The 11,068-nt window shown below is 41.8% G+C and overlaps 1 protein-coding gene across 1 annotated transcript; it reads left to right on the forward strand.

Annotated features, from left to right (window-relative positions):
* The first annotated feature begins 4,604 nt into the window (after positions 1–4,604).
* Positions 4,605–8,404, forward strand: LOC122035327 (oligopeptide transporter 5-like). Its single transcript, XM_042594739.1, has 5 exons — positions 4,605–5,009; positions 5,103–5,200; positions 5,443–6,280; positions 6,600–6,782; positions 7,778–8,404. Exons 1-5 carry the CDS (start codon positions 4,605–4,607, stop codon positions 8,402–8,404), a joined length of 2,151 nt encoding a protein of 716 aa, XP_042450673.1.
* The last annotated feature ends 2,664 nt before the right edge of the window (positions 8,405–11,068 follow it).

Below are 11,068 nucleotides of genomic sequence, written 5' to 3' on the forward strand. Positions count from 1 at the left end.
AAAGCCTGTTTAGGCTACCCAGTTTTAATAAGGAAAAGTTTTATTTTTCTTTTCCTTTTTCATTTTTTTTTCTTTTTAATTTCTTTAAAACCTTCGTTTCTTTCCCCTCCTCACACCCGAGCCCGACGCCGTCTCCCTTCTTCCTCCTTGCCCTAACCGCCGGCGGCGGTTACTTCTCCCGAGCCTCTTCTCTTCTTCTCCGGCCCTGCCCAAGCGCCGGCGAGCGCAAGCCATTGCCGGCGATCCATCCTCTGCCCTAGACTCACTCCGCACCGCCGCCGAACCATCTCCGGCCTGTGCCCTAGCCACCCGACGTCGACCACAGAAGCCGACGCCGACCCCAATCGTCGGTGCCCTAGCCTCTGCCCCGACTCCAGTGACGCTGATTCTTCTCTCCTCTGTCCAGCCGAAGCCTTGTCTGCCGTAGCCCTTGCTGTGGAGTTTCCAGCGCCGCCGCTGCAACTCACAGAGCCGATTATTCTTCTGTGCTCAGCCGCGACACTCATCTCACGGCGCCACCTCTTCTCTACCTTAGCCTTGTGCCCTAGACCTCTTCACAGTCGATTCCTTTTCTTCGCCACCAGAAGCCGGCAGAGAGGAAGAAGTGTATCAAGTTGGTAAGGCATCATGTTTCATTTGATGATTAGATATTACGTGATCAATTCATATTTTTTTTTCTTGCTCACCAGAGACATTTGGTGGTTGAAGTAATTTGGTTGTGGAGTCTAGTCTTCTCCCGGCATCAACCATCTGTGGTTGAGAATCAAACAGAAGGGAAGAATTATAAGAGGTGAGGTTCTATGCACTGGGGTATTCGGTTGGTGAATTTAGGTTTTAATGTGGACAAGTTAATCGATGGCCAGTTAAGGTTGATTAATAATTAGGGTTTTCTTAATTGAGTTAAGAGTTTGATTTAGTTATTTGATACAGGTTGAGTAACTAAATTTTATGTGTTTAATTAGGTAGGTTAATGATTATGACTTAGGGTTTTGCCCTAAATTATGTTGGGAATTTTATTTAGCAATTCATTTGAATTTTTAGCTAAATAAAATATCTGTGTATTGGTATCACAGGACCTTGACGCGAGACGAGTATCTCGACGTCCGGATTTGGACGGATCGGACCTTTCTATTTTCGGAGGCGGGTACTTTGACTTATGTCTTTTGATATGCATAATAAAGTGTTTAACATATAGCAATGATTGTGTTTTCCATTTGATTCGGTTGGTCACTACATGATCTGTTACATGTTATTTGTTTATTTATTATGCACTGCATGTTATTATTTATCTGACCATACATACTTTCGGTAGTGACCCAACCATGTGATACATCATGTTCTGGACCTAGGGTTTTATATGATACCCTATCTGTTTGTGTACCTTCCATTTGATACTTTGACTTGTGGTACACCTTGTATTTATGTATGGATCTTGCTATGCTATTCATGAGATTGCCATGCTTAGTGTCATGCATCATGTTTGCATGCTGTGCGATTGTTGGCTCCGCTATGGTTGAGCCCATCGCCAGTTACATGTACTGCACACACCACCACCACCCATGGGTTAGTGGTATATCAGACAGGTGTGTGGCGGTTCTGCTGTTTGGCTCCGTTGGTCTGAGGACTCAGCGTGGTAGCCGGCAGTCAGTTCCGCTCTGTTTGGCTCCGCTGGCATTTAGTGTAGCAGCGTAGTAGCCGGCAGATGGTGGACTTTGTTTGGCTCCGTTGGTCAGATGACTCAGCGTGGTAGCCGGCAGAGATATCCTCCCCGTCATTGTGTACCGGGAGATGAGAGCATTGAGCTCCCCCATTTATGATTTGGGGCCAGAGGACAGGAGTACTCCGACAGCATTCCGTCCACTCAATCACTGTCAGGAGCAGTGATGTCCGAGTGCACGGTCACCATATGCATTTATTGCATTTTATTATTTGTGATTGCTGCACTTATATGCTGCATTTGTATGGATGCATTTGATTGACATGCATACAGGATTATGATTTCTTCGGTCTGACGACTTGTTACCTTTGTACCTTGATTCCGGTTAGTACAGTTATCTCCTGATTTCATTTCAGTTGCATTTATTCCTTCTCGTATTCAGGAGACTGTACGCATGATTAGTGTTATCTGTTATTTGTTTTATTATGTATATCAGTTGTACCTGCTGAGTGTTGGACTCACCCCGCCTCCATTGTTGATATTTTCAGGTTGACAGTTCCAGTCGCTGGCCCCCCATCTGCACGTAGATCTAGTTCTCTACTAGATCATTATTTGTTTTATTTTGGCCTTTTTCTTTATCAGACTTTGATTTAGTATTGTCTTTGGATTTTTCCTATGGATATTGTATGGAGTGATACCTTTTGATGGATTTTTTGATATGATATTGGATTTCATTCTACTACGTGCCTGCCTGGACGGCAGAAGAGGTGAGTTCGTTGGATTTGAGCTTTACGAGTGTAGTGGAGTAGGGTGGATTTCGAGTCAGAGTCCTGTTGTTATTGATTACTGTTATTAACTGCGTGGTTGTGACAGCCAGAGGCTGGATATCTTTATTAACTGCGTGGTGTTTTGTCTTTATTTTTTTGTTATCATTCCAGCCGCCTGTGGCTGATGTATATATGGTATGTAGAAAGTTTCATATTGTCCGCCGTACAGGGGAGATGTTGCCGCAATTTCTTCGGACAGAGACTCCTCTGGGGCGTGACAATTTATATTCTGTCGCTAATTTGGTCGTTATTTGCCCATGTTCTAATAGTGACGTCGCTTGCAGCCACGATGGAAGCCACCCATGACAGCAAGTAAATTATCCTAAACTATGATGTTGCATCAATGATATTCTAGTCGCTCCCAAGTATCCATGATTCAATTCTAAACTACGACGTATTGTAAGATATTTTCCTCTTGTTGAATGACAAAAACATTTGCACTTTTGGATTTACTTTGATGACCAATAAAATTTTTTATGGGATCGAATCGGTCACCTTTAAGGTGAATCAGTTAGAAAAATTAAATGGATTGGTGCAACTACATATACATCAGTCCTAGATGCGAGTAATTTCTAGGGTATGTATATTGTATATATAAACATGTTCATTTGCCAATAAAAAAATAAATAGAGAAAATTTTCCATGATAATTATTTTTTTTTTTCAATTTTTATTTTTACCCTTCCAAGTAAACATGGGTAAGGAAAAGAAGAAAAAAAAAAGGAAGGAAAGGAGAGAAAAATGGTTGCGGCCGCGAGTGATAATGCTATAGGAGGGAAAACTCATTCTAACTAATTTTGGATGGATTAAATATTATCTAGAAATTGATATATAGATTGATTTTATAATTCATCATGTCATTATTTTATAATAGATAACTAGAGAATAAAAATCACCAACTATCTTTTCTCTCATTGCACCTCCAAATAAACATGTTCATTTGCCAATAAAAAAATAAATAGAGAAAATTTTCCATGATAATTTTTTTTTTCAATTTTTATTTTTACCCTTCCAAGTAAACAAGGTAAGGAAAAGAAGAAAAAAAGGAGAAAGGAAAGGAGAGAAAAATGGTTGCGGCCGCGAGTGATGATGCTATAGGAGGGAAAACTCATTCTAACTAATTATGGATGGATTAAATATTATTTAAAAATTGATATATAAATTGATTTTATAATTCATCAGGTCATTATTTTATAATAGATAACTAGGGAATAAAAATCACCATCTATCCTTTCTCTCATTGCACCTCTAAATAAACATAGAGTTAGTAAGTCATTGTGTCAAGACCTATACATCACTCTAGGCACAATCTATTGAGCATGACAAGAATCAGCACACACAATAACAAATTTAACTTTTTGCAATGTGTCATTATGTTGTTGATAATAATATTTACAACGAACCTAATAAAGCGTCTACAACACTCAGTCGTAAGTTGTAAATGCACTTAATTGTAGTGTGCGATGCATGTGTGTCGTCGATATGTTAACTTTTAACAATTTGAAGTTGTGCAGCATGCGACACATAGCAGATTGAATAACGTAACTGCATGTTATAGAAAGTCAAATTTATCACATTGACACATAATTCAAATGGATTGAGCTATCAAGGAAATTACAATCAATTTTCAAAATGAATGCATCCTTATGATAAATAAAGCAACAACAACCAGAAGAGTAGTAAAGACAGTTGGATCGAAATATACCACAATACAACAACAACTACTATATAGCAATAACAAGGTGGACTGGACCCATAATTAGTGACAAAAGTTCTATTGCTTTTTATAGGAAATTAAGCTTAATTATGAGAATCCTAACTGACACACTGCCTTATAAATTCAACTCCTTGCAAAATCTCTCTCTCATTCCTTCAACTTCAATCTTAATTTGCTGATATGATCTAGTGGGATAAAATTTTATTATTGCGTTGTTCAATTAATTGATCACAATATTATCATTGTCAATGGCTTCAGTTGCCCCAGAACCTTCTCCTTCCCAATTCAATGGTTTGTGTTCTTGAAATCTCTTTCTCTTCCTCTTGTCACCTCGTGTTCTTACTTAGCAGCTCTAATCTCTAATAGAGAAAGAAGACGACGATTGCCCGATCGAGCAAGTGCGGATGACGATGCTGACGACCGACGACCCATCGCAGCCGTGCTTGACGATCCGAACATGGATCCTTGGTGCCGTCAGCTGCGTCCTCCTCTCCTTCGTCAACCAGTTCTTCAATTATCGGACCAACCAGATCTCCGTCAACTCCATCTTCGTCCAGATCCTGGCGCTGCCCGTGGGCCGCTGGATGGCCCGCGTCCTCCCTCCGACTATCATCAGGATTCCCCTCCTCGACTGGTCCTTCTCCCTCAACCCCGGCCCCTTCAACATGAAGGAGCACGTCGTCACCGTCATCATTGCCAACTCCGGCACCGGCGGCATTTACGCCGTCCACATCATCACCATCCTCAAGGCCTTCTACCACCGCGGCATCAACGTCATGGCCGCCATCCTCCTCACACAAACCACTCAAGTAATCATCACAAAAACTCATCTCCAAATTTGTAAATTAAATTAAAAAATGAATTATAAATTTTGATTTTTTTATTAAAATTTTTTGCTTCAGTTGTTAGGATTTGGATGGGCTGGATTGTTCAGAAAATACTTGGTGGATTCCCCTTACATGTGGTGGCCTGGCACTTTAGTAGTAGCATCTTTGTTCAGGTATGTGTATTCTTGGATTCTAAAAGTACATTTGGGTTAATTCAAAATTTCATTTAATTAAAAAAAATTCCAATTTTTTTATTTATTCAATTCAATTTTGATTTTAAATTTCACAAATTAATTAAATAATTTGAAAAATATCAATTCGATGACTAATATTGCTGATCGAATCCATTGATTAATTGACTAATATTTTGTGCAATCTGTAAGTTGCATTGAACGAGCTTTGTGCAATATTACAGAGCACTGAACGAGGAAGAACGGCGGGTAAAGGGCGGCGTGACGCGGCTCCAGTTCTTCCTCATTTGCATGATCTGCAGCTTCTCCTACTACATCGTCCCCAACTACTTCTTCCCGGCCATCAGCTCCATCTCGATCCTCTGCCTCATTTGGAAGGACTCCATCCCCATCCACCAGATCGGCTCCGGCATGCGCGGCCTCGGCGTCGGCGCCATCGGCTTCGACTGGGCCACCGCCTCCATGATCGGCAGCCCCATAGCGGCCCCCACCTATGTGTTCTGCAACGTCCTCGCAGGCTACGTCATCCTCGTCTACATCCTCCTGCCCCTCTGCTACTGGTCCAACCTCTACGACGCCCGCCGCTTCACCTTCCTCTCCTCCCAACTCTTCGAGCGCTCCGGCAAGCCCTACGACCTCAGCCGCGTCCTCGACAACAAGACCTTCACCCTCAACGTCGAGGAGTACGAGAACTACAGCGACATCCGCATCAGCACCTCCTTCGCCATCAACTACGGCATCGGCTTCGCCACCCTCACCGCCACCCTCTGCCACGTCCTCCTCTTCGACGGCCAGTACATGCTCAAGCTGTGGCGGCAGGCGACGTCCAAGGCCAACGAGAAGTTCCTCGACGTGCACGGCCGGATGATGAAGGCCAACTACGCCGCCGTGCCGCAGTGGTGGTTCCACCTCCTCCTCCTCCTCGTCACCGCGCTCTCCATCTACACCGTCGAGGGCTTTGGCCGCGCCCTGCAGCTGCCTTACTGGGGCCTCCTCCTGGCCATGGCCATGGCCTTCTTCTTCACCCTGCCCATCGGGATCATCGCCGCCACCACCAATACGGTATATAATTATAATTATAATTATAATTATAATCAAAATTATAACTGCAATTAACCAGGCAGAGGGGTGCATTCTAAATTACAGATAGAATTCCATTTGCTTTTTGATTTTATCTCTACTGCCCACTAATACTTCATTCAAAAAAACAAAAAACACTAGTATTGTGGTGGGGTATTTTAAAACTCAATCTCGTGCTACATAAATCTTAAAATAACATAGTATTGTATTTGAAAATCAATAATTAATACCGCAGTAGTCTATTTTTTGAAAATCATATGATTCGTTTATTAATTAGTTAATTAATTTCGTGCATGAGCAGATGCCTGGGATCAACATACTAACAGAGATAGTGATTGGCTACATAATGCCGGGGAATCCATTGGCGAGTGTGGTGTTCAAAACCTACGGTAGCACGAGTATGGGTCAAGCCATCAACTTTCTGTCCGATTTCAAGCTCGGTCACTACATGAAGATTCCTCCTAGATCCATGTTCATCGCACAGGTAATTAAGTTGTTGATTCATGTTACTCCATGTCTCACTCTCCTCTCTATGGGTTATGATCGATAGAGTCGACTGCTTCGGTGCCTTTGTAGCTCCGGTTCTTATATCTATTGTAACATTATTAAGGAATGGAAGACGCTGTCTATAGTGGAAGAATAAGAAAAACGAGAGTTTAGAGTTTTTAGATTTTAGGGTTTAGATGCCCTCTTAATTATACATTTGCCGTTAGGGTTTGGCCCCTTGTGTCCGACAACAAGGAAAGGTGACCATTAAGTATTAATTGCTAGTTACCATCTGGTCGTGTCTAATGGCAATTGCCGATAATTATGGAACTATCGACTGACCGTGCTGAAATGTGCAAGTGTAGTCCCACATGGTTGTGTGAAGGTGGATGTAGGTTCCATCCCTAAGGAAAGGTTGTAAGTAAAGCAAGGATGTTTCCAATCGGGCGTGTTCCATAGTGGAGAAAATTAAATTTGATATCGCTCATCTCAAATGGTCTAGTATTGTCGGCTCCACGGTAAGATACTGACAAGTAAATTGGGTTTTATTTTTGCAGCAACCCTTTTTATGAGGGAGATCAGAAATCTAATAAAACATTTTACACCCTCTGAAAATTGATTCCAAAATCTATTAGAACAAGCACTCATACAAGTACCAACTGCGTCTACCCGTGAGAACGAGCATGCTTTCATAGTGTATTTATGGAGTGGAGATGTGCTTGGTAAGCAGATATTTAAATAGTAAATATTCTCGGTCAAGAATATTCTCATAGTGTATGAGTAGAGCAAGATATTGCGGGTTGAAGATGTTCTTATAGTGTAGGGGCAAGAGTTCTTAATCAGGTATGTTTATATATATATAGATTTTGAATCACTAAGAGAGGGAAGACCATCAATTACTCAAAACAATTAGAGTAATAATAATAATAATAATAATAAATGAAAGAAAGAAAGAAGGAAGGAAAGAATATTAATTTGTTTGTGTTTGATCAGTTAGCGGGTTCGGTGATCGCCAACGCGAGCTACTTCGGCACAGCGTGGTGGTTGCTCTCTGACATCCCCCACATTTGTGAGACCAACTTGCTGCCAAAGGACTCCCCGTGGACGTGCCCTAGCGACACTGTGTTCTTCAGCTCCTCTGTTATATGGGGCGTGGTTGGGCCTCGTCGGATGTTCGGCCCCGACTCCATCTACTCTGGCCTTAACTACTTCTTCCTCCTTGGCCTCTTCGCCCCCGCCACCGTCTACCTCTTCCACCGTCTCTTCCTAGAGAAGAAATGGATTCGACTCATCAACTTCCCCGTCATCTTTGCGGCCGCCGGCTACATTCCCCTAGTCAAGACCGTTAACTTCAACTGTTGGTTCATTGTCGGCTTTGTCTTCAACTATTGGGTGCTCAAGCACCACAAGCAGTGGTGGGGCCGCTACGCCTATGTGCTGTCTGCTGCCCTCGACGCCGGCACAAGCTTCATGGCCGTCATCGCCTTCTTCACCCTCGGCAACTATAATATCAACTCCGTCAATTGGTGGGGAGGCGTCACCGATGACTACTGCCAGCTCGCTAAATGCCCTACTGAGCCCGGTGCCTACATCCCCAAGGGTTGTCCTGAACTCCAATGAAATGGTCATGTAATTGACTTTTGTATGTTGTTCCACAATTAGCACTTAAACAAGATTTGTTTGTTCAAAACATCCAAAAACATTTCCTATAATCCCTGAGAAATTGAAGGAAAAGGAAATGATATGAATTTCATTCAATTCATCGATTCATTACAAGATTAACGATTCAAAATCATGTAATTTTACACTACTCAAGTTAAATTATTACCATCGATATCTATTCAGTTCACCTATGTAGCTCTATCTTGAGCCAGCTAAGTCACCATGCTAAGTCACCTAAGATAGACTAATTAAGCCAAGCAATAGATTGTAGTGCACCAAGCTAGGACTAGAGTTGCTAGCTTATCTAAGCCGATCTGAGATAATCCAAGCCTACTCGACTGTCAGATATTGAGTCCTAAATGCCAAATGCCATATGAGTTGCACTCCCGAGCACTTCGTGTTGGAGATAGAAGAAAAGATAATGGAAATTCTGAGAAGATTTAAATTTACTTCTCTAACTTTTGATCTTTTGTCGTTATTTTCATAGATGCATTACATTAATTTATAAAGAAATACTTCATAAATACATTGATTGTATGGAAAATATAAAATACAACTAATTGACTCCTAAGAAACATAAACACAATTAATATTTTATATTAATCAATTAATTGTCATTTAACACCCTCTTAATTTGTAATCTTCGTAATATCCACTAACCATTAAAGCTTTTAAATAGATACAATCTTGTCCCCAAGGCGTAGTGCAGACGGTAGGCGCATGGTATCTCTGGCCTAATGGCCAGGGGTCGATTCTTAGGAACTGACGACCTAGGGTTTATCTCTCCATGCGCCTATAGCCTGTGTACCTGCATGAACCTCTCTCTATATCCGTGAGGCTGACACTAGGGGGGCCGCTAAGGTAGCGGATCTACCTTTTTTTTAAAATAGATATAATCTTGATAAGAACATCTGCTGATTGATTTGTGGTCTTGATAAACTCCAAATAAATTTCCTTCTTTTGAAATTTATCTTGTATGCTGCAACTCTATATATCATTCTTCTATGTGCTTCAGTAAGCGGTTAGTCCTTCTAAGGCGGTCTGGCTCTGATACCAATTGTAGGTGCAGCGGAGGCTAGCAAGAGGGGGGGTGAATTGCTTCTGAAAATAAAATATACCCTCCTCAAACTTTCAACTCAAAATAATAAGCAACTGTAAAATAAGCAAAGAAACAGACTCAGCGATTTACTTGGTTACAACCAAGATGGTTGTTAATCCAAGGAAGAAAAAAAGCGCTCTGAAAAGATCTCCTTCTCTGAAGGCGGAGAAGCCTTTTACACAATGGAAAGCTCAAACAAGTTGCTAGGAATGACTATAGAGTTGAAAGAACAATTGATGAATAATTCTTAGCTCCAGGGGTCTTTATAAACCTCTGTAAATTCTATCTCGGAGGTCCAAGGCGCCTCCAATAGAGGTCCAAGGCGCCTCCAAGGGAGTGATGGATAGAACTCTATCCGCAGCGCAAACGGTCATTTTGACCCGATGAAGGCGCCTTCATCAAGCCTTGAAGGCGCCTTCAAGCCATGATGAAGGCGTCTTGAGCAGGTTTTCCAGCATACACGCTTCTCTGCTTCAACTTCCGAAGCTCTGTTCTTTTGGGTGATTCCGGGCAACCGGAATAGGGCTCACCCGAATCCAATTTTCGGCCTTCTCCTCGAGCAGCCTTCCTTCCCGGATTAACGTCCCTCGAACGTCGTGCACGTTCTTCTCGCCCACCGGCGTACTCTTCCATAGCTCTCTCGTCCTTCGGATGCACCGAGCCCATCGGCTTCCTTCCCGTGCTGTCCTTCTCGCTAGCTGCGTCTTCCGCTCGACTTCCTGCGCTCCTGCACACTCAGATACAGGGATCAAACACAAAGCAGGACCTAACCAACTTGGTTGATCACATCAAAACAACCACGGGGTCTAACAGGTATAAGACTTTATAAATAAGAGGCTATGACAGGGACCGCGAGGAGGAATTGTTTTTGGTCTCCCGATGAACTTGAGCTTCCTGTGTTCGCCCTGAACACCCAACTCGAGTTCATCAATAATATCTCATTCCACTAAAGAGTTATTATTGCACTACCACACTAATCTCATATTACTATATGAGCTCCTTCTTATCATGAGTGTGTTAGTCTCCCTATGTTTATGATATTGAATGCCCACTAATTAAATGAGTTACTAACAACTCACTTAATTAATATCTAGCTCCAAGAGTAGTACCACTCAACCTTATCATCATGTCAGACTAAGTCCACCTGCAGGGTTTACATGACAATCCTTATGAGCTCCTCAAGGGGACATCATCAACCTAGATTACTAGGACACAATTTCATTCTATAATCAACAACACATCATATAAATAATATCATTTCCCAGCTTTTCGGGCCTATTGATTTATCGAGCTAAATCGCACCCTTTGATAAATTAAAGAAATAAATATTAAGTATATGTGTTTGTTATTATATCATGATTAAGAGTACACACTTCCATAATAACAGAGGTATTGTTCTTTTATATAGTCAGTATAAAAAGAAACTACCTCAAATGGTCCTGCTCAATACACTTATTGTGTGCTAATGTAATTTATTAGTCAAGATAAACTAATACCTAATTACACTACAACCACTCCAATGG

Source organism: Zingiber officinale, chromosome 11B, assembly GCF_018446385.1.
Source record: "Zingiber officinale cultivar Zhangliang chromosome 11B, Zo_v1.1, whole genome shotgun sequence".
Taxonomy (NCBI): Eukaryota; Viridiplantae; Streptophyta; class Magnoliopsida; order Zingiberales; family Zingiberaceae; genus Zingiber; species Zingiber officinale.

Excerpts from the sequence above, each read along its gene's own strand:
- LOC122035327 (XM_042594739.1), top strand. The coding sequence starts at position 4,605 with ATGACGATGCTGACGACCGACGACCCATCGCAGCCGTGCTTGACGATC. Across the intron at positions 5,010-5,102 it reads TCCTCACACAAACCACTCAA|TTGTTAGGATTTGGATGGGC; the intron begins GTAATCATCACA and ends TTTTTGCTTCAG. Across the intron at positions 5,201-5,442 it reads GTAGTAGCATCTTTGTTCAG|AGCACTGAACGAGGAAGAAC; the intron begins GTATGTGTATTC and ends GCAATATTACAG.